Source organism: Netta rufina (genome assembly GCF_964035555.1).
Source record: "Netta rufina genome assembly, chromosome: 6".
Classification (NCBI taxonomy): Eukaryota; Metazoa; Chordata; class Aves; order Anseriformes; family Anatidae; genus Netta; species Netta rufina.
The window spans coordinates 14,750,194-14,777,546 of NC_140129.1; the positions used below are offsets into that span (position 1 = coordinate 14,750,194).

General features: G+C 36.3%; 1 protein-coding gene across 1 annotated transcript in view; it reads left to right on the forward strand.

Moving 5' to 3' along the window:
• Nucleotides 1–27,353, forward strand: part of RAPH1 (Ras association (RalGDS/AF-6) and pleckstrin homology domains 1) — an 86,352-nt gene that overhangs the window by 44,322 nt on the left and 14,677 nt on the right. Inside the window, 7 exon segments of the mRNA XM_084288742.1 lie at nucleotides 5,690–5,764; nucleotides 15,150–15,227; nucleotides 16,586–16,745; nucleotides 19,302–19,423; nucleotides 21,152–21,217; nucleotides 22,601–22,744; nucleotides 24,017–24,127. Of these exon segments, the coding sequence (XP_084144868.1) occupies nucleotides 5,690–5,764; nucleotides 15,150–15,227; nucleotides 16,586–16,745; nucleotides 19,302–19,423; nucleotides 21,152–21,217; nucleotides 22,601–22,744; nucleotides 24,017–24,127 (756 nt within the window).

A 27,353-nucleotide genomic window follows, 5' to 3' on the forward strand; every position in this document is an offset into this window, starting at 1 on the left:
GGATGGCATGCTGAAGGGAAATCTTCAGGCACTGCTTTTTAGTAGTTCAATTTTTGGTACTTCAGCATGTTCAAAATGTTCAGTTTTTGATACTTCACACTTAAAAGCATGTCCGTGTCATGACTGAACATTTTGTCCTGAGACATGCATTTGTTTTATTCTCCTTTCTTCTCTTATCAATGATTAGGGAAATAGAGAAATACTTTCTCTGAATTTCATTTTAAAATAATTTGCAATATGAGAGTGCTCAGTTCTAGCATAGTATGTCCAGCTGAAAGTAAGATTAATCTGTATCCACTTTTTTCTTGTTATATTTAGTAAATGTCACCAAAGTGTATTTTTGTTACTTACTGGTATGAAGGAACTTATGTGGAAATTATATGAACTTGTATGAAGTGACAGTTTCGTTTTTTTTTTTTTTTTGGTAGTATTTAGAGAACTGAACTCTCAGTTGTTGACTTAGTGAACAATTGACTGTGCAAAGAGAATGCTACCTGAGTTTGTTTTTTGCTGAGTATGCCTACAGATGTTTTACTTCAGTACTTAAGTTAGTGACTGTTCTGCTCTCATTGTGGTTGAGAACATAATCACATCCTATTTCCTTTCCCTTCCAATAGAGCAGAAAACCTGAATCTCTTATTGTCTTTAAGTCATCGATCATTTATACATACAAAATTGGGATAAGGGACACTGCAACTTTTAAATGTTGTTTTGTTTCTTTTGCTTCCATTAATTGTCATTATTATGCTTTTTTCTTCCTTCTGATTGAGAATAAACCATTTCTTTCCTCTCTGTCCTCTTTCCTTTCCCTTTTTCATCCTTTCCTTTGTGTTTTCCTGCATATTTACTCTGTTTTTATGGGACATTTCATCAATCAGTCCAAGCGTCCCATTAATTTTACAGAAGAGGAGGCTGAACTGATTCCTGTAAGTTACTATCACGTGTATATATGGCTTCTGTTTGTCAGTAGTTGAATACGTTTGCCTGAAAACTCACGTCACTAATGTGATTTCAATTTGAATCCATTGGTATCCCAACAGCGCAGTAAGGTAAACATATAAATCGTTAAAATTATGCTTCTCAGTCTTAAGTTGATAATTATCTGTTTTCTAGTTATTAATTGTGGAAGCCTACTTGAAATACACTTAATACATGTAACAATTTTTATTACTTTTGAAGTGTAATTGCTTTTGACGGTCTGTTGCAAAGGAAGGCAGAAAATGTAATCTTTCAAATCAGATGTTCATCATTTTATTTTTTACGTTCTTATATGTTATACATGAAAACATAATCTCAAGGGAGACGCAAAGGAAAATTTTGGTTCTTCTTTTCTCTCTTTGGCCCCTTTGTGACAAAGTTTAAAATATATATATATATAAATAAAAACATAATCAATTCTTGTTCTCTTTTGAAAAAAGACATCAGCTTAAACAATTAGAATATACTAAAGAATTCAACGTACTCTTGTAGTCAAAAGCTATAGTAATTAACTTTTCAAGAAACCTTTGAAAGCATATAGTTTTCTATCAGAGACTGCTTACTGCATTTCCCACAGTTTTCTTGGGAACAGACATAGGCTTTTTAAAAAGGTTTTTTGAGATTCTCAGCTGTCATTAATTAACTCCAAAATAATGGCACAAGAGTGCCACCAGCTGGTTTAACTACATGTTATGATTTAATGTTAAATTGTTAGATTTGCAAGAAATGTGGCAAGATACTTAACAAGACACTCAGAACTTGTGTAGATGTCTTTCTATGTACTGCGGTAAGTTATTCTTTTGTATAGGTCTTGAGTGAATGATGTCTGAACCTACAGGTAATGTTTAACCAAGAAGGAGTTTTTCTATTTAACATACTTAAAGCATTAGAACAGTAAGATAAGATACCATGGAAGATTGGGTGGGAATTGCAAGAAAAAGATGACCTGACAGTTTTTGTTCACTTACTTGTAAAAGTGACAGTGTAAAAAACACACTTAGTACCTTTCATAGTGTATTTTACTGTCATCAATCCCTGTGTACATGTATTCTGAGCTCCTACTGTAAAGTTAGAGGAATTAGATACAACACTGGCTCGTAAATGAGGTGGTCTTTTTGTAGATTTGTCTGAACTGAATGATGATCAGATGTGTAATAAAAAGATGGATTAGTGTTTGATGCGAATGTGCTTGTCAACTTTTTGCAGAAATCTGCAAGAAGAATTGAAGAAATGAGCTAATGAGTAAATATATATAGCACATTACTTACAAAGTGATGGCCTGCTGCAGTTGCAAGATGGGCTGTATAGCTTGCATCCTTCAGAAGCTAACTGGACAGCTCAGTTTATCACGGCTTCTAAAAATGTCTTTATTTCTTAAAATCCACCCATTAGTTACTCTCTGCAGGAAATAATTCTAATACGCTAAATATAGTGTTAAGGATTTTTTTGTTGTTGTTGAAACTGTCTTTCATTATGAGACCTCAGAACCTCAAGAATTAAAATAACCAACTGAACTTTTCAAAAAAGGGATCAAAAGGATAACTGGGGAAAAAATCATGAGCTTTGGCCATGTAGAGCATTACTTATATGGCTCAAGTTATTATATTCTGAAAATCTGAAAAGTACATTCATTTCCTGGTGGTGCATCTGTTCTAGCAAACACCTTTTTTTAGTCCTCTTTCTGCTTTTTGCCACTAACAGGCTTAGTGGCAATAGTTTCACCGACGTGGAAAGTAAAACTACATGTATTTAGAAGGAACTTGGCTCTCAGGTAAGATGTGAGAGTGGAATAGGGAGAAACCTATGCTAAATTGATTAAAATAATGTGTTTTTTCCCTTGTTTAATACAGAAATACAAGCAGAGGCAAAAAGTTACATGTGAACACACTTAATTCATGCTTCTAGAGTCCCTGCTGAGGATAAAAAGTACTTCAGCATTGGAAAAGTTTCTGGTTTAAGCAACTACTTAATTTTAGGGGAAGTTTTGTGTGGAGTTTTCTCAAAACAAAATGAAATGCAATATTCGACACCTGGTTCATAAACTTGTAGTATTTAGGCCTGAAGATAATGAATGCTAGATTTATGCCTTCAAAAAAAGGCAATTTTAAAAATAATTTGTGCCCAGTTACTTCATGAACTGTTTTTTCTCTCTGGGTTTATGCATATTTGTAGTTATGTGCACATAATTGTTTAGCTGAGCTATAATTCTTGAGAACTCGGGCTTTCTTGTTGCTTTACTACTTCTGCTCATTCTAACTTTTGGGTATCTGCAGTACTGCAGGATGTTTTGCACAGTAGTAAGGAGCCACAGTCAAGAGACATATGGCAAAGAACTGTTGCTTTCCTGCTTCTAGACGTGTCTCTCCAGCTCAAATTCATATAGGTATTTTGAGAAGTAATGCTGTGATGATATTTTACTGGCCAACACCTGTTCTCGTGAAATGCTATTTTCTTATTTCCAAAGTAACTTTCTTCTGGTTATCAGTTTTCATGTGTTGCTGTAAGTCTGGCAAATAGTGTTAGCATAGAATAAAAGCTCCTTAGTGGAGAAATGTTCCACTGTACTGCAATGCAATATGGCAGCAGCTAAAATGAGCAATGATAGGAAGAGGGTTAAATGATCTCCCTTAAGCTTCTCTTTCAGAGAAATATTCTCTAGGGAATAGTATTTCCTTTAAAGAGAGATTCCTTAGGCTAACCCCTAATAAAGAGGCTATGAATGTACATTGTATTTATTTATTTTTTTTTACCCTCAGAGCTCCATTCACCAAGAAAGTGATGTATCTTTATTGGAATCCACAAAGTCTGACAAAATCTATCCAGAAGCTCTTTAAAATAATTCCTTGAACTTGTCCTTGTTTTTTTTTTTAATCTATATTTTTGAGGTTTAGATTGAGCCAACCAATTTATTCTGGAAGGTCTGTGGTAACATTCTGGAAGTTCTGTAATAGTATGTTGTAATGAGACAATCCTAGAGTATGTATGAAGTTACAACTTCTGTGTAGGAAGGAATACTATTCAGAGTGAAAATACATGTAGCAGAAATCATTTTAAAGAGAAGGGGAAAAAAAGAGGATAGGTCTGCCTTCAAGTTAAGCAAAACTGTATCTATCTACCATTAAAGTTAGTGTCTCCTCAGGCCAAGTAAATGAGTTGTTCTTTAAATACAGTGTTTCTTAAGAAACGCTGAAGTTGAAATGATATGATTGTGTGTTAGAAAGCCTATTTTGAGAGTTCTGAATTACTGTAATCAATGTGCAAAGTCTTTTAATCATGGCAGGTCCTACATCACAAAGCTCTGTGTGTGTGAGGTGTGAAAATTTTGTCACTAGGCAGCAGTGCTGTGCTTCTGAAACATTTGATGTAGAAACGCGTGGTAATTAATTTGCAGGCAGAAAAATCTTCGTTCAGTTTGCATCACATACTGAGTCTATGCTAGTGGCTAAGTACCAGCTGGAGTTTGGGCTGGAGCCTAGGTTTTACTACAGATGCTGTGTAGAGTCTCTTCTGAGCTGTAACCTTTGAAGTGTGCTACAGACCCTTACTTACTCATCGCAGAACGTGGCACTCATATCGAGTAAAATCCCCTTGCAGGGACTTCATACACCAAACTATTTGATGTTGCCTTGCATGAAGTTATAGACATAGTCTCTCCAACTTTTTCAGGAGATTATTGCCTGTTGTGGCTCTGAAGAAATGCTATGCAGCATTTGGCTTTTAATTACTGAGAAAAGAATATGGTAGTCTGCCTGTTCATTGTGCCTTGTTCTATATAGGGTAAAACTAATCAACAGAACAGCTGGGACAGATGCAGCCACAAGGGGTGAAATTTGCAGTATAGTGGTAGGACACAAGGCACACTCAGTGTTCTTGTTTAGTGCTATAGTATTACTCTAACTTCCTTAGCAGATTTGTGATTAGGCAGTTCTGCAGACTGCTGTGGGATGACAGTTCTGTTGTTCCTCTGTAGCAGATGCTCTAGATTGCTCCAACTCTGTTGTTAATCGATTTTTACTATTTGAGAATCATCCTTATGGGTTGCTGCTAGTTTTGCTCCTGCTTTTTGAACAGACTAAATATTTTCTGCTAATTTCTCTTCTGAGAGAAATTTGGGGATTTGCTCCCAACTTCTTGGAAGCTGCAAGGTGAGAGAAACATAAGTGTGTTTTGTTTTTATGAAAACAAAGCTTAATTGTAAGCCAGGTTTAGATTACTATTATTATAGTAACATCTTTTTTTCGTTAATTATGGAAGCAGCAGCCAGTACAGAAAACATGAAACCAGTTCCTTGCCTCCATGGTCATTTAGTGGATTCGTTTGTACAGAAGAAGCAGAATGTTCAGTTTTAGAACACTAGATGGGATTTTAAGTGTTAATAAGTGGATGTTTTCTGTAATAGTTGTAAATGTCTTTAAAAATAAGTTGTCTCTTGCAGAAAAGAAACCGGTAGCAGGTAAGAAACCTCTTAATTCTATTGTGTGACCTTTTGTACAGGGGAAGGTTAAACTTATGTCCTCTATTAGCACAACTGCTGTTATACTAGAGTGTTAGGCTTGCGGTATTTGGGAATATTCACATATTTTATGGGAGGGAAATAAACTGAGGATGCCAGGTGTTTTTTCCTTAAACTCTGCTTATCTTCTACAGTCAATACACTATAAAATTACTGACTTCTTTTGACTTATGTTCTTTCTCTTTCTTTCTGCACAAGCACTCCTATTTGGACAGGGAAACCTCCCTCCTTCTCCGAAACATTGCAGGAAAGCCTTCTCACTTGCTGACCAAGGTGATGCTTCTTCTTTCCACCTGCATGTGACTATTTCTATGTAGAAAAAATGCTTGTGCTGTATGCTATGCTCCTGCCACCCCTGCCCTTCCCAGGAACTTTTGCGTTTACTTTTACGTGATTTTCATGATTGTCAAACGTGCTTTTAAAGACTGTATTTTGTTGTTTGTTTTTGCAGATTTATCAGTGTTCAAGTTCTTGACAAGTACTTAATAGCTATGTCAGCAGGTAAAAATGTATTAACTAAAAAGGAAAAGTAGTGACCTAAAGGTTCTTCTGTTACTATTCCCACTCAATGCTTTAAGAAAATAGAGCTACAACTGTGAAAAATATGTAGGAGCATTCAGTGCTGTTAAAAGGCAGTAGTATCCTTAAAATAAGTTTACTTGCTATAAGATGATAAACTGTAGCAAGTAGTGGGACTTCTTTGAGTACTGTCTTGATATAACATGGGCACAATATCGTAGTAAGACAGTGAGCCAGGTATGGATGAAGCCTGATTATAGATACATTTTCCTTACAGGTCAATAACGGACTAAGAGGCCATAAATTGCCATTCACTTTCTCGGGTTCAGTTTAAAAATTGTAATTTCCATGCATATTTCCCTTTCTTTATAGAGTAGGAGAGATGGAGCAAGCTATAAATCTCCCAGACACACACACAGACAAAAAAGTGCTGGGATAAAGACTTATATAAGCAGCTTCAGACTGGTGAGAAAGCTGTTTAATATCTGAGGTGTCAGATAAGTCTGATGCTACTTGCATACTGCAAACCACTCCTTGGTTATTTTTCTGAAAGAGACATGATGGATGAAAAACCTCAGGCAAGACTGAACTTGCCAAGGTATGTTTTGTCACTTCAAAACAATATAATGTTTAAATAGTCTGTATTTTTCTTAAATACATCAACATTTTTCTCAAAATGCTCGGCATGCATCTTGACTGCAAACTTTTAGGCTCTCTTCTAGAGGAACATAAACCACAGTGAAAAACAAGTAATTTTTTTCTTTTGTGACTGTTTCTCCTGAATTTCAAGTCTGTCACTTTTCCCTGCCACCTGTCAGCACCCTTTACCCCAAGTAACAAAGCAAATAGCCACCAAACCAGCAAGCCTTGCTTGGTTGAAAATTGATTAACAGATTAACAATGGCTGTGGCACAAACTATAATACTCTTTCATCTCCATGTATTTTCGTATCTTCCTTTCCTAGTTAGTTATACTGAATGAGTGGTGGTTACCACATGGTTATACCCATCTCACCGACAAAGATGTTAAATAATACTGGTTCCAATACAGACCCCTGAGGAAAACCACTCATCTGGTCTCCACATGGACGTTGAGCCATGGACCGCAATTCTTTGAATGCAAGTATCCAGCCAATTCTTTATCCATCGAGGGGTCCATCTGTCAAGTCTGCATCCCTAAGTCTTACAGGGAAGGATGTTGTGCAGGACAGTATCAAGTGCTTTGCACAAGTCCAGGCAACTATCAGTTGTTGCTCCCTAATCCACCAATGCTGTAGCCCCATCATAGAAGGCCATCAGATTTGTCAGGAATAATTTGCTCCTGGTGAAGCTGGGCTAGCTGTCACTAATCACCTGTTTTCCATGTGCCTTAGCGTAATTTCCAGGAGTATCTGCTCCACAGTTTTACCAGGTATGCTGGTAAGACTGACTGGCCGGTAGTTCCCCAGGTCCTCCTTTTTCCCTTGATAAAAATGAGGATTATATTTCTCCTCTTCTAGTCAGTGGAAACTTCATTGGACTGCCACAACTTCTCAAACATGATGGATAGTGGTTTAGGGATTTCATCTGACAGTTCCCTTGGGACCCCCAGATGCATCTCAATTAAGTCCATGTTGCTGCTGGCTTAGATCCCTTCAGCTTGTTGTAATGTTAAATAAGCCCCAGAATGAGAGAAGCAGTCCCAAGAAATTGGGCTTTTCCTTGCATTTGTAGTTAGGTGTTAGATGAGTTAAAACTGTAACTCATACTGCAGTCTATTGCTGGTGTCTCTCACTTGTCAAATAGTGTGTTTCTTACTGTCTTATTGTTTCTTGTGTGCTTCCTCTTCTTTGATCTACCCCTTATATTCAGTGTAGAGAGAATTTGGGGGAATGATAAATACCGGTTTTGTCCTCTGATGTAAATCCTTATAAAAAATTCTAGTCATGGACTAGGTTTCTGTTGCATTAGAGCTATGCACAGACACAGATCCTGTTGCAGCACAGGGCAGATCACAGCACAAAAAATGACCTATTCAGTGTGGCGGTCTCTTCATTTTTAAATGTAGTTCTGTGCTTTATTGTTCACAGAATTCACCCGCCTGCCCATTTTGTTTTGGAAAAAGAAGTGAATATAAATCCATGAAGTAGCTTACTGGATATTGAAAATAAAGCAACATGTTAAAGCTTCAAGCTTGTTTTTGGAGTTAAGATGAATACTGAAAACTAAGCTTTTTGATTTCATCTCTTATGGTGAGATACAGAGCACATGCAAATAATTTTGAGAGAGTAGTCAGGGCTCAAATATATCTTAATTTAGGACATGCAAGTAGGAAATAGAAATGTGATGTGGAATTTCAAAGTTACCAGTTCTTTTATCATTCTGATGCATGTGAAAGTTAGACTACATTCAGGAAGCCAGATGGTGATTTAATGATGTAATGCTTCAGCTATGAATGTCAGCATCTGGAGAAAAGATAAAGTTTCACATTATGCCTTTATTTCACAAATATTTAGTACTTTATTTTTTTGCAGACCCAAAAGGCAAATATGCTTCTTACAAATGTTGTTTCCCCTGTTTTTTGTATATTTTGGTTACTACACAATGAAATCTCTCCAAACCTTAGAATAAATCAGCTGTGAAGTTGGCTTCATACATCTTGGGCCAGTCTGATTCAGATGTGCTCATTCTTGTTTTTTTTTTGTTTGTTTTTTTTTTTTTCTTCATTTTCCTTCATTACTACTGGTTTTGCTGCATGTTGTTCAGGCAGTCTGTCAGGGAGACAGTAGAACGTAGGTCCCTGTTGCATAAGACTGTACTCTGCCATGCCTTGAAGCATGCCTTACAAAGTCTAGTTGGAGGACAGTAACCAGTGGTGTACCCCACGGGTCAGTACTGGTCCAATTCTGATGAACATCTCTGTTAATGATACAGGTGATGAGATGGAGTGTACCATTGGCAAGTCTGCTGATGATGCAAAATCTGGAGACTGACAACAGGCTGGAGAAATAGGCTGACAGGGACCCTGTGTAATTCAGCAAGGGGAAGTGCAAAGTTGTGCACCCGGGGAGGAACCAGCCCAGGCACAAATACATACTGGGGACTGCCCAGCTAGAAAATAGATTGGCAGTAAAGGACCCAGAGTTCCTGGTGGACACCGTGTTGAATATGAGCCAGCAATGTGCCCTTGCTACAAGGAAAGCTAACAGTATCCTGGGCTGCATTAGGAGTAGTGCCAGCAAGTCAAGGAACGTGATACTTCCCCCTTCAGTCAGCACTGTGAGGCCACATCTGGAGCATGGTGCCCATTTCTGGCTTCCCCAGTACATGAGAGTTACAGAGATACTGAATAGAGTCCGGCAGAAGACAACAAAGATGAAGTGACTGGAGCTCCTCTCCTATGAGGAAAAGCTGGGAGAGCTGGGACTAACTAGCTTAGAGAGGAGAAGGCTCGGGGGAGCGATTGCAGAGATACATACAAATATTTGAAGGCAGTGTGCAAATAGGGGATGGAGCCAGGCTTTTTTCAGTGGTGCCCAGTGACAAGACAACAGTCAGGGCGCACACTGAAACACAGGAGCTTCTCTGAACATCAGGGAACACTTCTTTACTGGGAGGGTTACTGAGCACTGGAACAGATTGCACATAAGTTGTAGCAACCCCTCCTTGGAAATACTCAACAGCCATCTGGACATTGTCCTGGGGAACATGCTGTAGGTGACCCTGCTTGAGCAGCGTGTTGGTCAAGGTGACCTCAACCATTCAGTGAGAATGGAAAAGCAGATTTCTCAGGGATAGAGACAGCCATGTTTTTTGATGTGGGCAAAATTAACTGCTTCATGCCATATGATGTCCTGCTCAGCAATAAAAGCCGAGGGAAAAGGAGAAGGAAGAAGGAGGAGGATGACATTTTGAGTTGAAGTTTATCTTTACCATGTGTAATAGTTACTGGGGAAGCCCTGCTTTCCTGGAAATAGCTAAACGTCTGCTCGTGGATGGGAAGTAATGAATGAACTCCTTATTTTGCTTTGCTTGCACCCAAAGCTTTTGCTTTTACTTATTAAACTCTTTATAACAGATCATGAGTTCTTATGCTTTTATCCTTCTGCATCTCACTTGGGGGAAGTGAGCAAGCACCTCTATGGGACTTAATTGTTTACCTGTGTTAACCACCACAACACTGAAGTACTTGTTAATTTTGATCAAACACAACAGAGGCTCTGGAGGGATTTGTAGATGCCATTTTTCACTGAAGTTCATGATCGACTGCCCTCTATGCCTTTGCTTTCCTTCTTGGCCTTAACAGAGTGCAGACAGGGGAGAGAGCCTTTCTGTGGGAGCTCTTGACAAGGCCTAGTGTGGCTCTGAGATACACTTAAAATGTCACTGCTTTCCACTTTCCTGTCAGAAGCCATCTCCCCTATTGGAGTTAGGCTTCTACTAGCAAAAATGGTGCACCGATATGGGGGGGGGGGGGGGGGGGGGGGGGGAGAAATCAAGATGGCGTTCATGAGAGCTATTAGGTGAGATTGAGAAAAGAGGGTTGGCTGCTTTTTGAATGATTGATGGATGCATCAGTAGTCCTCCTCTGTTTCACTTCCTCTACCTTTTCAATTAAAGGAAAGTGAAAATTACAGTTTCCTGTTTGTGTCTCTTTGTTTGCTTGTATGTTGTATCATCATAATTCAAACATTCTATGTGAAAAAGTTGTCTCAGACAAACTCCAAAACCATACTACTGCTTCACATACATTTCTGAATGTATTAATATAATACATGAAGTCAAGATTGCTGGAGGTACAGAAAATGCTATATTGAGTTGGGAAGGGAGAAGGGGACAGCAGGGCATAAGCCAACCTTAGAGAGTGCAGCCTTCTCGCAACAGAAGTAGATGCTGTACCCTTTCATGCTTAGTGAGCTTTAGAAGAGAGGAGTTTCTTGTTTTCCTGCTTACTTTCCTCACATATAGGTTGTTCCTGGTTATTCTGAGGTAGAAATGTAATAAAACAAATCTTTGGGAATGGTTAAAAACTAATTCTGCTTCAGTTCATAAATGGACAGTGCAACTCTTGCTACGCGGTGTTTTACGTGTCCTAATGAATTTGTTGGGAAATACAGAACTGCTGTTAATATTCACCTAGAGTGGAGGAAAAGAACACTATCCTGATTACTTACGCGCTCATTCAGTGTTTCCCTTCCAGTGCTAATCACATGTACATGTATTCTAGTATTCCTTTCGTAAAAAATAAACAGAAAATACTTAATTAATGCTCAGATTGATACAAACACCGGATACCTGCTTTTAATCCTTCAGAAGTCACTGCTGCTCATGTGCGTTTGATTATCTTTATTCAAAAAAGACTTTATAGAAAAATTTCCAGTAGTAGACATAAAACACCTTTCTTCTTGTTCTCTGTGTCTTCCCCACTAACCTAAATGGAATGTGGACTTTGCTACTTACATCTTATAATTTGTTTGCTTGCTTTCCTAAATACTATGAACTTCAATGATATTTTTCCACTTCTTTCTATTCTGCCTACGTTCTGTCTGGCAAGCAGAAGAAATCAGTTAATGACCCTATAAAGTGTACAATGAAACAAAAAATAAAACCCTGACCTAGAAATACAAAGTTGTTTAAACAAGGTCAGCTCTGTCATAGCACATGTGTTGCATATTTAACACTGAAGCACAACCAGAATATCTTTAACTGCACATTTAACTGGGAACTGAGCAGAATGCTGATTATTATACTAAGGACATGTTAACTTCAGATTTTGGGGGTTATTCTTACCAATATTACACTATAGGGTAAAATTACTGGAAGCTGAGTTCTGGTATAAAAAGAAAAGAAGTTGTAAGTTTGAAGACCATTGTGTTGCAGAGTTATGCTCTTAATTTTAGTTCACAATATGTTAGGATGAACAAGTTCTCATGATAAGTGTGTTGCCAAGCATTATTTAAAACAGGTGCAATGTTTTCCATAACTGAATGTAATCTCAGCAAGGTCAAAAGCCTATGAAGGCTCAAATTCTCATAATGCAAGTATAACTACACTCCCAGAGCTATCCCTTCAAAGAAAGAATTTATGTAGCGCTTTTAGTGATGTGTACTGCTACTAAAAGAGAATATTCATTTCCTATCAGAGGTGGAGATAACACTTCTGTGGGTTTATGTCCTCTGTGACTCCTTCATGCTTTTATATAGCATGTATGTGACTGTAAAGGCAGCCTTATGAAGGAGGAGATTCTGCTGAAAAGCAGTCTTCCTGCTGTGCTAATTTTCAACCAGGTCAACTCCCCACCCACGGCATCTGTGTCTGATACAACTGAAAAGGAGTGCTGTGCAAGGGAGGCAGTTGTATCAGCCATACCAGCTATATACTGCTTGTGGAACCATGACCTCGGTGCCAGTCCTGCCATTTATGTGCGTGTTGATGACCGCTTGGCAGCCTCGCTCACATTGCCGGTACTAGAAGGATTTACTAGCGAAGGGACGGGCTTGGAGATGGATCTCGTGGGGGAGATGTGAATGGGTGGTTTTGCTTGGGCAGTTATGAAAGGAATAGAATAAATCATTGAATATTGAAGAATTCGGTAGTTATTTGGTTATTTAAGTATCAAAATAGATATTTCTTCCTCCTGCTCCACTGAAAAAAAACGTTTGTCAAATCAATAAACTGCAACAATGGCCTTAACACTAATTATATATATATAAAGTAAAAAACAAACAAACAAAAAAAACAACACTTAAAATCCTAGACTACTCTGTGCTTTCAGAAATTCAAATTCTTGCTTCCTTTTCCTATGTTTCTAGTAAGTAGATTCAGACCTCTTTTTATCGTTTGTATCTGGTTAAAAACAATTATTATTTTTAGCATTGTAAATCTGGTTTTTGTTTAAATTTAAACTGACTTTGTTAAAATTTAATAATGGTATAAGAAATTCTGAAATCTGGAATCTCATTAAAGTTGAGTGGGAAGTGAAAGATAATTGATAAGTGGCAGAATAGTAAATCCTTGAAATCTTTTTTGGTCTATACTTTTTAAAAAACGTTTTAGGGAATGATAAGGGATTATGAACTTTGAGATAAACTATGATATTTTAGTTGTGTTGGCACAAGTGTATGAGAGGTCCCCATCTGATTCCTTGTTGCTTGCTCTCTGTTGCTGCATGTACCTGTGTGCTGTGGCTATAAAGTGCTCCTGCTGGGATTTGCTATAGATAGCTGCATTGCATGGGTGCACAGTGAAATGGGCTGGAAAATTGTGCTGCTTGACTTTAGTGAAGAGCAAAACCAAACCTGCTGTCAACCTTTGTACAGGAATAAAGGTTTATGGTTGAGTTAATGAGCAACTTTTTAAAACTGCAAACAAAGTTTCTCCAAATGTGTCTTAAAATTTAAGAAGGCTTGCTGATCTCATAATGCATGGGTTTGTAATATCACTGTTAGAAACTTGTAGGTATTTAAATCCTTGGGTTTTCTGGTACTAATTTTTTTCTGTGGATGAAAACAGTTAAGAAAGAGGAAGAAAATTGTAGAACTCTGGGGATGTTTTATATTTAAATGATTGTAGGTATCACGGTGCTTTTTTTCTTTTAGTTTTTAATAGAATACTAATCTGATTTAACCTATCAGGGTTCTGTGACACCATTTTTATGATGAATAAAAAATTTTAGTTTCCTAGACTAATAAAAAGAAAAATGCTACTTGGTAATAGAATTCCTAGATAATGTTTCAAGCCGAAATTTTTCTACATGTGCCAATTTACTGTTTCTTTTTTTTTTTTTTTGACAAGGGTTATGTGTCTCCCAAGACCCTGTCTTGTCTAGCTGATGTTCATGTTTTTTCCCAGTGATAGTACGGCCACAGGTGTGAGGGAGCAAAAGCTGCTAAGTAAGAATACAACCAGAAAAACCTTTAAGTAGTTGATGGGAATATTAGTAATTCACTGAGAAGCAAAAAGATTAAACTCTGTGGTTTTGAGGATAGCTGAATCTTGATATTTACAAGGAAAGTGGTCATCTAAATGTAATAAACAAACCACAAGTTACATTAATACAAGAAAGCAATGCAGAAAAAAATCTATATGGCGTGCTGTTCTTGAGATAGGTTGTACTACTTGAGAAAAATCTTAATTTTTCATTTATAAGAAGATTTAATAATTTAAAGCAGATTTTTTTTCCCTATTAATGTATTTGTTTATTTTATTTGTTTTTATTGGGGGGGATTATAAATTATTATGGTGCTTTTAGATATTAGACACAATGAAAATTAACATTTTAAGACTTTTAAAATCTGAAACCCGTATATAATCATGTTGAAAATAGTGGTTACTTGTTTAGCCGCTCATTTCCAGTTCATTTTAAATACAAATGACAAAAAAAAAAATCCAGAAATTAAAACCTGATAGCATTGATAATGTCCTAATGGGTAGGTTTCTTTAGTACCAGCAGATAGAATAGATTTATGTCAATGGATTTTTAATGCATTTCTTCTGGTTGTAACAAAACCAGATTAATGATTTTAGAAGAGCACTGAAGAAAAGAATGCCTGTTTGCTTTATGTGTTTTAAAACACATCAAGTGAGGAGAAATACAGAATTTAGTAAGGATAAAGGGAGTGTTCAGGCTACTTACATAATGCAGACTAAGTCTTCCAAATCAGTGGACATAGTGTGAAATCCTGTTTAGAGGATTTGTTTCACATAGTTTCTTTATGTTGTTAAATAACACATTGAGAAATATCAGAATGTAAGTCTTATGCCGATCAACCATAAATCTGTTCAGTGCACTTAATTGTAAGCTCTTGCCAAATATATCTTGTCCAAGACTATGACTTTAAATGCGTATGTTAAAATTCTTGTGCAAGGCTATTTACAACGTGAAAGAATAGAGATAAACCAAGTGTATTTATAGAAAATATATACCTCCGGTGTGTTATTTTGGAGATAAAGGTAGTTGTATTTCTAAGAGTCAGACGTGTATAGTAACATTTCTTGTTTTGAAAATAACAATCATCATCACTAACAAGTAGTTACGGAATTATCAGGGGGTAAATTTGCATTTCAGTTCATGTTTTCAAGTGTGATAGCCACAAATTAAATCTTCTAAAACACAAATGAAGTTTGTATAACTGGAATTCGGTGTATCTTGTCCCCCCCAGGAGGAACAGGCCGCTAAACTGAAAGCTGAGAAGATCAGAGTTGCGTTAGAGAAGATCAAAGAGGCACAAGTGAAAAAGGTAAATTATTTACACGTTTTTATGATTTTTTTTTTTTAATATATGGTTTGTTCACCTGGAAAACGCGGGCAGAATTCTTCTCATTCATGTCTTATTACACTTAAGAACCCCTAAAGAAAATAAGAACACTGTAATGTTCTGATCTGGAGTGATAATGTATTGTCATCTAGACTTTAACAAAAAAAAAATTAGCATATGGAATAACATTATGTTTTCCTTAAGGAATAGCTTATTATGCTGCTAGTGCACTATTAGAAGACTGCCTACTTCCACCCAGAGTTGAAAAAGATCCAGCCTCCTGAGATTGTCTTTGTGTATTAAGCAGTCTTTTCTTTAAAATTTGGGTCTGTTTTCTTTATATACCCATTTCCCGTTTCACATAGTAGGATTTTCTAGTGGTAAGTGGAATGTAGGTATTCCAGATTATGGACAGAGGTTACCAAATAGAGAAGTCTAGTGATATTACCTGATGTATTAACAAAGAATACAGCTGGAGGTGTTCCCTCCAGATTTAGCCTTCATGTTTTAATTTAGAAGTTCTTCCATAACTGTTGATGTCTTTAACATTTAGCATTTATAACAAAAGCTGAAAAACTGTCCTGGCTGAAAGAAGAGAATTAACAAACCAACCAGTGCATTACAGATAATATGCTTTAACTTTTCCAGCTGAGTAAGGTGTAAAAAGGAAGCAAACAGCATAATAATTGGCAAGACAAATCTATTGTTTTCAGTTTTCTGATGAATGAAAAAACAGCTACATGTTTCATTCTAGGCAGCAACCTCTTTAAAGTGGCAATGAAAAGCTACTGTTTTAAAAGCAGATTTGCTCTAGGCTAATGTTTCATACTCCCTAGGAAAGGAAGATTTAGTATAGGTACACAGTTTATATGATCAGCATTTTTAGAAAATACATGGGAAACAGGCAGAAATTTTGAGGTGCAAATCTGAAAAATTGTCATTCTTTGGAAGTTTGTGCAGAACTCTTGATCTATGCTTGTGCTACCTACAGCTATGAAAAAAATTGTCACGTTTATCAGATCAGGGAACTTTGTCAGGATGGAATTTTTTCCTCCTTAACACACACCTAAAGTACATTTCTGTTATATTGGGAAAACCTTTATTTACCCCCATATACTAAAGGAAAACAGTATTCTGCTAAGTTTACACAAGAAAAATATCTAATCATCATGTATGGCTTTTCACATTTGAGGGATAATTTTGATTGATCTTAATATTTTATGTTATTTAACAAAATCTTAGAAAAAGAAACTAGATCTTAATAAATAGGTTTTTATTTTAAATGAAGGAAATGTGGGAAGTTAATCCTCTTCTTGTTTTCCTAATTTTCTGCTTAATAGTTGGTGATCAGAGTCCACATGTCTGATGACAGCTCAAAAACAATGATGGTAGATGAGAGGCAGACAGTGAGACAAGTATTAGACAATCTGATGGACAAATCACATTGTGGTTACAGTTTAGACTGGTCATTGGTGGAAACCATCTCTGAACTGCAAATGGGTAAGTAATCATTATAAATTTATAATTCTTATCTTTTGATGTAATACTTAACCATATCTATGTCCTCAGAGTGACTTAAATTTTTAATCTTTATAATGTTTATCATGCCTCACTAGGATGTTAATGTTACTTATTGTTAGACAAAAAAGGCTATTACTGGGTGAGAAGTTATCCTCTTCTACTTTTCATATGAAAAATACCATATTAGCAGGCTCAAAACATAGAAGTTTGAAGAAAATAAGTCTTAAAATTGTCCTGTATTGAAAACAGAAATAATATGCACAAATTCTATGAAAACCCAAATCGCATGTATTTTTAAAAAATACAATCCAAAACGCAGACAGTTTACCTCATGCATTTTATATCGGAACGTAAAAAAAGGATGAAAAATGGTTAAGGCAAAGCTCTTACCTTAAGCTCTTACCTCTTACCTTTTTATATTGTATTGTGTTATTTTGCAACCAGTTGATCTTTCCAAACATTTCTGGAAATATGTATGTAAGAGGAAGGAACACCTTTTTTATGATGTTTTCCCTTAGCTAGGCATGGAAGACCTATCTACCTTCACATTGTGTTTCTCATGTTATTGTTGTTCGTTGATTGTTCATTGTGTGCACAGTGCAGTGAAATGCAGTAAAAGTGTTGAGCTAACAAACTGTGAAGAAAGACATGTGGCCTGTAGCGTTCCTGTTCGTCTTTGTTTTTTATGTGGTCTGCTTCAAATGTGTGTGGTTAACTAATTTTTGAGGAGTCTGGTTTAGGTACATGCACATGAAGCACAAGGCCACTCTGCAATGGTTTAACCAGTAGCTTTATATGTGCTTTGCCCAAAAACGTAGTGATATTTACTTCCGTTTCACAGATGTAGATATGGACACAGAATGAAATGCTTTTCCCAGTTGTACTCTGCAGGTTTTAAACAAAAATGAATCTGGAAGGTTTCTTTTGGTTTGTACAAAGATTGTTTTCATTTTGTTTTCATTTTCATTTATTGTTAGAGCAGAGTAGGTATATGAAATAACCAAGAGTTACAATTTTTTAATTCTATGTAATAAGTTCAATAATGGGAACATTGCATTACTTGCTGTTTTGCAAACTAGGGGTACATACGTAGTCGGTGAATAATTTGTTTCACGTTTGAGTTCAGTTATTGTTAATAGCAATTGATACATTTGGAAAGCTATCCAGTTTCCCTAATTAGGCTGTGGTGAGATTTAAGCTTGTGTATCACAGTCTTCATGATTTTTCTGTTCTGTTCTTCTTTTATTTAACATTTCTTTACGTTCTTGGAAGACAGCATTGTTGTGTTGCTGATAGAGTTTGTTTTTGAGTTATAATTTGAAAGCACCTTAGAAAGATGTCACTGAGACTTCAGTAATGTCCTGTGTTATGCCTATGTCATCTTAAACCTTCGCTCATTCCCTACAGATGACATTCTGTTGCATTCACCCTGTTTCGTATTCTTAATCACTAAGGATTTTGAGGTGCCACCTGTCATCTCAGTCTTTCTTAGTGATAGACCCTAGGTCTGAATGTGATCAGAGCCATATGCCCTCTGTAAAAATGTGGTGTAATTGATTTTGGGGTTGAGAAGCATATTCCACATGCTAATGAAATGTCAAGCAAGTCCCCAAGGATTCTGAAAGAACTAATTTGCTTAAGTGCCTCTGTATGGCCTATATGAAGACGGAACAAAATGAAGAAAGCAAGGTTCTGCTTGAGTGTCTTTTAAAGGAGGAGAAAGTTGGTCCAGTGGTTTCTCAGAGATATATTATTTGTTATTTATTTTAGAATAAGGATTTTAAGACATTTCTTGGCCATTTCAGTAAATATTTCTCTTTTTTCTTCCTCTCTTCCTTTTTTGCCTATATTCCTTACCTTTTACTGGTGATGACCGTTTCAACAGAGAGTGTTCTCAGAAGCCACTGTTCATTTATCCACCCAGACAGATTAGTTGTAAGAAATACTGTGTCAGTTTTCAGAATTCTTCTACCATACCCGCACTAACTATGGGTATTCTGCATTTCAGAAACATTTCATTTTCTCTCTGATCATTGTCTATTACTTTTTTGGATACTTTATGAGAGTGAGATAGTGACTAGGTATATGGAATCAAATCTTGTGCTGAAAAAGCCACCTCATAAATTCCTTCAGGGGCTCTGCGTACCAGAGTACATATAAATGTGATAGCTTTTTTATTTGTACTCATAACATTTCAGATATTGTTATTTGAGTACATTGTGCCCAAGTAGGATGGTAAGCATTGTGACATAGCAAAAAATGTGTTGTTAAGGCTTAATATACAGACCATAAGCCTGAAGAGAGGGAAGCGAGTGTACTAAGTGTGTGTATGTGTAAATTTAAGCCAGGCATTTCTGAAAGTTGACTAAGCTCATTTAGTTCCTTACTGTGTTTTAAACTTTTTCCTCATTTTGTTAGACCTTGAACTGTATTTTCTTTCTATACATGCCTTGTCTCCAAGATGCAACTATAGCGTAGCTTCTTTAGCAAAATGTGACAGACTAAAATGTATTTGCTCTTTTGTTATTGCTGCAGAAAGGATCTTTGAAGATCATGAAAATTTAGTTGAAAATCTTCTGAACTGGACAAGAGACAGTCAAAACAAACTAATGTTTGTGGAACGCATAGAGAAATACGCACTTTTCAAGAATCCCCAGGTAATCCCGAGGCTCGTGGTGAATGTATGCATTTATGTGCACATGCACGCCTGATTTCAGTTTCTTACTACTTTTTGTAGTATTCATTTCAATACTTTTAGTTTGATACTTTTATGTGTATAAAAATGCTATGCAGCTTCACATCTCAGTGTCATGTACATTCACGTTGTGATTGGTACAAAACCAGGTCCCTAACAGAAAAACATGAGCTGCAGCAATCTGTTTTATAATGTGTTTATGGGTAATTTTAATGGAGTTAAAGGCAGGCAGTTTTATGGTATTTGCACCAATACTTCATGCTCTTCACATATGTAAATACGTGATAATACAAAGGCATTGACAGATACTGCTCAGAATAATGCCCCTCCTCTGTGCGTTGTTATTTTGTTGGCAAGAAGGTGGACAGAGAATCAGAGAGGATAGCCACTCCACAAGTGAATGACAAGAGAAGAGAACGTGCCCTTTATCCTGCTCCCTGGTTAGGAAACCTAAGGGTCCTCTTGTTTTCTTGTGCATTGATTGTCAACGGGCAATAATGGAGATTTCCAGATGATAGCTTCGGATTTGATATCCGGTAGCAGTTCAGTACCATAAGGGGGTGGAGGAAAGTGTTAAAGGGAACAGAAAAACAGAAGGCGACTCTTTGAAGATTTGGAATTAAAAAGAACTACATATAATATCACTTGCTCTCTTATAACTCCTAGCTAAACTATTGCCTTCTGGTGTCATGTATTATGTTTATATCAGTATGACGTGTATGTGGTAATTGCTTGGATCTGAAATCCCTATTTATCTAGCAAGCTAAGTGTCAGTTTTGCATGGCCATCCTTTCAGACAGTGTACTTCTGAGCAAAAATTGAAAACCAAGTCTTTTTCAAGTGGTTTGTGAGAAAGCTGAAAAACTGCAAAAAAAATTCTTTTTAAAAACATGTAGTTGATAAATGGTTACTGCTAGTACATATGGTAGGTACTGTCTGTAAGAATATTTTATCAGGACAAAATCAATATTTTAATGTATGCATTTCTCATTCATTTAAAGTCTTGATCTAGCTAAACTTCATGAATACTTTTTGATTGTTGTTGTTTGTTTGTTTGTTCCCCCCCTTCCTCTCCCCAGTAAGAGCTAGAGGCTAGGAAGAGGAAGACTTTGGTAGTCCCAGTCCTTTCCAAGCTGAAAAAGAGTTCAAGGGATGTTACTAAATAAGATATAGTACCCATGCATAATTAGGTTGTTTTTAAGAAGACAAAGAGTATTTAGTAATTCTTCATGAAAAATATTCAGAGAACTGTAAGCACAACATGGAAAGAAGTACATTTCTTCTGTATGTACTTCTGTCAACACATAAATAAAATCAGGATGTAACAAGTTTGAAGATACCCGTGTATTATTTTTTGTGAGGTTTTCAAGTTCCCAGTATTTTTATTTCTGGATACATTGTACCAGTCAGCTGTTAATTGTGTAGAAAGCAAGGATAATGTTGTTATGAGGCTGTTAGTTAGGCCAGGAGTAGAGACTGATTCATGCTACTGGAAAAGGTAGTAGTAATTAAGGTCCATGTAATATTTAGCAGTCTGACAGTCTCAATTGGACTATAAAGTTTTGTTTAAATAACATAATGTTCTTAGATAACAGCTGTTTCTTCTTACTGCTGCAGAAAGGGACATGAGAAATATTATTTGGCTGCATTTCATGATGCCTATAGAAATACTGAGTTTTTCTTTTTACAGAACTATCTTCTGGGGAAAAAAGAAACCTCTGAGATGGCAGACAGAAATAAAGAGGTGCTGCTAGAGGTGAGAATTCCAAAATAAAAAGGACATACTAGTCATTTCAGAGTTTGAAGCTAAACTCTAAAAGGTTGTGATTATTGAAATACATGAATGGAGCTGATTGTAGTTCTGGGAAAATGGAATGGAATGTGTTGCATTTGAGATAAATGGCTAATTTAATCTTACCGTTTCATATAAAATTGGTTAATAAAAGTGTGTTCTTATTTTGTTTGGTAACCAATGTGAGGTTACTTCTAACTGTGGCTAAACGCAGTCAAAACTTGTATTTATCTGAGGTGGTAGAAATATTTTTTTTTAAAACTGGTTCTCTCCACATTGTTATTCTCTACAAAATTCTATAGCACTGTTTCACTGAAGAGTCTATATTAATATTTAAATATTGTTAGTAAGCAAGGCAGTTAAAAATAGTTTCATTTACATTTCAAAATAAACCACGAAAAAATAAATTTAAAAAATGAGTGACAGAAAAGAAGTTATTTAATATTGAACACATAAATAGTCTACAGAACTGAGGACAACAGAAAAAGTAAGTGTGTAGCAAATAAAGCAAGCAGTACAAATAGTATCTATAAGCTCAAACCAGAATGATTTTGTGATGTTTTTCTAGAGACGTACCCATGCTGAAGTGTGATAGCTTCCACTTTATTTCCAGAATAATGAGTATGATTTCAGACATTACACAAAAGTAAATATTTTGAATATTTAATTTTTGATTATACTTAATAATACAATTACTCTTAGGAGTAGCATATTGCAGACTTTTAGTCTGTTATTACCAAAGATTCCAATAAGTGGTTATGTGAATACTGTGTATCAAAAAGTTGTTTGGAGCCACAACATGCAGAAGATTGTAATGCTGTCTAATTCTTCCTGTCTTCTAGGATTCCTCATAAATCTCTGTTCTGCATATTAGTCTGGAGTATATTTAATGCATTTTTCTTTCCGATGTTAGCTTTTTATAAATAGAACTTTAACAGGAAATGCAGTATTGGCATTAGTAGCAACAGGGTACTCAAGTAATGGATGCATATGTAGTTAAGTCTACGTATACACAAAACCTACGAGGCTTTATCTGTAAGGTGACCTCATGGATTTAAGGCCAGTAAAGCTGTTGGGAGGATATTTCTGATAAGCAGTGGTGAGAAAACCTTTACAGTAGCTACTAATATTTCTGTTGAGAAAATGCTAAGATCCTGTACAGTATTTCTCTGATTTACATTAGACCTTCTGCATGTAATCTCTGAGTCATGTTATTGCATGGAGAAAGTACGTGTTGTGTATGTATTCCTTAGATAAAGAATTTCAGAATTTCAGTCATTGAAAAAAAACCCTGCATGCACTATGTTCTTTCTATCTCTTCACAAACCACTGTGTGTTCATCTGCAGGAATGTTTCTGTGGAAGCTCTGTAACTGTGCCAGAAATTGAGGGAGTTTTGTGGCTGAAAGAGGATGGTAAGAAGTCTTGGAAGAAACGTTACTTTCTTCTTCGAGCTTCTGGAATCTATTATGTCCCTAAAGGGAAGGCAAAGGTATGCTACTGTAAAGTAATTTCTCCAAGTTGTTTATTGCTGGTAAGTCATTTGTGTGCAAGTGTCAGCCTCAGAGTTTGGCTTAGCTATGCCCTGACCAGAGCCACGTCCCTTAATTAACAGTGCAGCTTTATCATGGAAGAAAATTAAATTATAAATTTACTTCAAATTACTGTGGTGGTATTTGATGTAAATTGTCTAACCCCAAATTGCATGACAACAAGGGTCTGCTCTTTGAGTAAATTCAGGCTTAGGTGGTCAGAAACACCAAAGAAAAAGGATTGGTGGAGTTAAGAGACTGTCTTTTCTCAAGTGGAATTCAGATGAAGGACCAAGTTGCGCTGCAAATTCTGGTCATAAAATCTCAAGACCCAACTTCACAATCAATATGCGTAACTTTATTGGGTTTAATTACTTCATATAAATGGGATTCTTTTTTGGACCAATTTGTGGTACATTTTTTGAAATTGGTAAATATCGTTCTGTTTCTTCAGTCTCATTTACTACTGTTCTGTATGTTTCGATAATGAAAAGGAGATGGAAAGCTGCTACAAATGCATTATAGCTTCAAGGCTGAACTCCTGCAAGTTCAAGTCATCCATGGATCTGTGGGTCTTGACAGCATGAACTGATCTGCAGCAGTTTGCAGTCTGCAGTTTGCTTCCCACACAGCTGTCAATGAAGAGAAAATCATCCCTGTGCTCTCCCAGTGCATCAGCTCCCTTTTAGACTTGAATACATCTCAAACGTTCTCTCTGTAGCCTTTTACTTGATTAAAGCAATCTATATGTAAGATACCCTGTTGAAATTCTGTGCCCTACAATCACTGCCAAACATCATAAAAAGTATACTTATAGTCAGATTGGAATTTGGAGACCTTGCTTATTACTAAGATGAAATATAACAAGCAGCTGTTAAAAAGTTTCTGATCAAATCAGTCTTATTTACTCTTTCCTGATACCAACTCTGAATAAACATTAGCAGTCTGCTGTACAATGTGGTCAGAAAGCAAAATACAAATAACACACACGCGTAAAAATGGACTGAATTTGAAAAAGAATAACCTTGTTAAAAGAATAAATGCCTGATGCAAGAGTTTACACATGGCTGTATCCCCTCTTTGTATTGTTAGTATTTAAATCAGATTGAAACTAACATTAGACTGTAACTAAACTTTATATTAGTATTGAATCTTAACACTAGACTGATTTTTCAGTGTGCGTGGTTTTCTTAAAAGGATGTTTTGTAAATGAGTATTTTTGTATTTAATAGGTCTCGCGGGATCTTGTATGCTTTCTACAGCTAGATCATGTCAACGTTTACTATGGACAAGACTATCGGAACAAATACAAAGCACCCACAGACTATTGTTTAGTGCTGAAGGTAACTTGTTAATTGTTTTAAAACTCCTAACACTAAAAATAGCAATTCAAGAGCTTCAGACATTTCCACACTAGTCTTAGTTTCTAACAACAAAAGAATGGTGTTACTGGGTTCATATAGCATTCTTGGCTTCTCTGACAGTGGCATTTCTTTATAAGCTGCTTAGGGAAAACTTAGAAGTACACAACAGTCTTGCAGAGATACTTCACAGAATACTTTTTCAGCCTTTAGAAGTTTAGGGAGTCATGGAATGGATCTCAGCTGTTCTGCTTTGGAACCCCAAGAAACTTTTAGCATAAACCTTGTATGTTCTTTTACTTCTGATCCATCAGTTGCTTTCCATTTTATTTTCCCTAGTTCTTGTATTGGTAAGTGAACAGTAAGTGAACAGTTGCTTGTTCTCCATGCTCTTCGTGACTTCATAAACATTTTCATATTGCCCTGAATTGCCTTACTTCCATACTGAGTCCTGGTCTATTTAATTTTGTTGTTGTTGTTTTTGTTTGCGTGGTGATTGTTTGTTTGTGTGCTTTTTACTATAAAATATGACACTAAAATCTTTCTTTGGAAACTATGCTTTACAACAGTTCAGATTCAGTGGAAGTGCTCCTTGAAGCACTAATGTCAGGGAGTTCCTGTCTTCTCAGAGCATAGGTCCAGAGTTGTGCAGAAATCAATATTGTGAGTGTCACGGCTACCTGAATTGCCCTATCTGAGGGAAAGGGGATGCTATAAAGGAAGAAACTTCAGTGTATAAAGGACAAATAGAAAGAACAAGTAGAAAAAATGTTACAAAAGTAATGACCTGATCTTAAACGGCGGGACTTGAGTGCTTTCAGTTATTTTAAATTGCATCAATTCATCTCCCGGTCTCTCTTGACTCTCACAGGTTTTTCAAAATGGTGTTAGTTCTTGCAAGATAGCTAGCTACAAAGCTTTTTAAAAACAGATTTTCACAGTTTGTTCATAGCAAATAAAGCATTTTCATGGATTTGAAAACGGTGCAAGTAATGAGATAGTTGTGCTTAAAATTTTCCTTTGAATTTTTATCTTCCCTAATTCCCATCTCTTGCGGTGTTATGCATAGCAGTACGATAGAATGTTTTATGTGCCTGGAGCGTGTGACTGCCTATGTGTGGTATGAAAGAAGGATTTCATTTTTCAACAGACAGGGCAACTTGTTTGGGCCCACTGAGAGGTAGAATCATAGAATCATTTAGGTTGGAAAAGATCTCTAAGATCAGCAAGTCTAACCATTAACCTAGCACTGCCAAGTCTATCACTGTTTGATGTTCCTAAGCATCAAATCTACACATCTTTTAAATACATGTACATCTAAGGATGGTGACACAACCAATTCCCTGGACAGCCTATTCAAATGCTTTACCACACTTTCAGTGAAGAAATTTTTCCTAATATCCAACCTAAACCTCCTGTGGCAACTTGAGGTTTCCCCTGAACCTCCTTTTCTTTAGGTTAAATAACCCCAAGTAGATTGAATATCTAATATGGGACATGAGATTAAGGGAGAAAGCATAAAACTGAAATTGGAAGTATATTCTCCGGTCTTATAAGTCCTTGGCACAGTTAACTGAACACAATTAAAGGCAAAAATACCCGTGTTTGTAGGTATTATGTTATTTGAACTAAATTGATTTCTTATGATTGCATGTCACTTTCGACCTATGTCATTTTGACAGGTTAAAATGGATATTTTTTTCAAACTTGTTGATCACCCAGAGTAAATCAGACTATGTCTCAGTAGATTTAAAATATATATATATTGCCAGTGTAAGGGAACTCATGGAAATGTTGAAGTCAAAATTTAACATCTAAGTTTTCCTTTATTATTTAAGTAGATTCATGTTGTAAAGTTAGTTGGCTAACTTATACAAAATGAAGCTATATTTTCAGTGTGGAACTGACGAATCACCAATTACATTGAGTTCTGCTTTCCTCAATTCTCAACGTGTTAAATCAGTGTTTAATATTAGTATCAACAGCATAGAAGCCATATAATTTATTTATTTTTTTTGTATACACAATTGATTTTGTGGACTCACTAAGCTGAGAAAGAGCTCCAAAATATGAATGGGGGGGGGAGGAAGAGATGAATGGGAAAAGCATGCTAAAAGGTTGATCCATAATAAAGTGCGGAATGGACTAGTCTTTACATATTGTCTCCTTTGTTTATCGTGAACCTTACTGTGCAAGATGGTTGCTGTTGTTAAATAAGACAGTTGCATGCTGTATACATTACCTCCTTGGTCCTGAATGTTAGATTTCTGAGAGTTCCTTTAATTTATGTATAGCCAAATTTTAGAACAAGTCCGGAAAAAATAGGCTTGTTAGGGAAGTAATTGTTTATGCTTTCATAGATTCCTCTTTGTTACACAATGTGTACGTGAAAGAGATCGGTTATGAAAAACAAAAACAGAGATCTAAAATCATAGTGAAGTTAGTTACATATATTCTGGTTATGAAGATAAATGTGTTCATGTTCATTTTGAAACAATTGTGTTTGGAAGATGTAGCAAGATAAAACAGTCTGAAAAGACATGAAAAGTTCTTTGATAGATATTTAAGACAGTCTCCAGTAAAACTGAAATGCCTATGATCGTCTAGCAAAACTCTATTGCTCGTCTATAAGCTAATACAGGATAATAATAAGTTGAGTATTCACAGCTGCCATGACAGCTCTGTGACATGTAACTTCTGCAGCACAGACAGCAAACAACTGAGTAATCCATCCAGAGTGATTTCCATTGTTTGATTTAAATATATATATATATATTGTATTTCTTTACTTCTGTATTTATAAATACAATATTTTTTCCTTTCCTACATGCAATTGGGAACAGCAAGTATTTTAAATGACAGCCCTGTATCAGTAGGACAGGGACCTAGAAGGCTCTACAAGCTGAGAACAGAATTCTGCTCAACAGGGTGTCATTTGTGGAGTGTCTCACTCAAGCCATGCAAAAGCAGAGAAGAGTATGTTTGCTTTCCTCCAGTGTGTTTTGGTGAGAGGTAGCTAAAACAGTTGTCTCCCTCAAGTGGTGATTTAGTCCATAGACTGCTAAAGGAGCCAACTCTTCACACTTTGACTGTCCCTTGCTTGCAGTTTTTACAAGCTGACACTGTTCTGACTGCTTGGTTTGAGAGTATAAATATTTCTAAAGGGCCTTGGGGACGCAGAAAGCTCTGTAGGTACGTAGAAGGTACA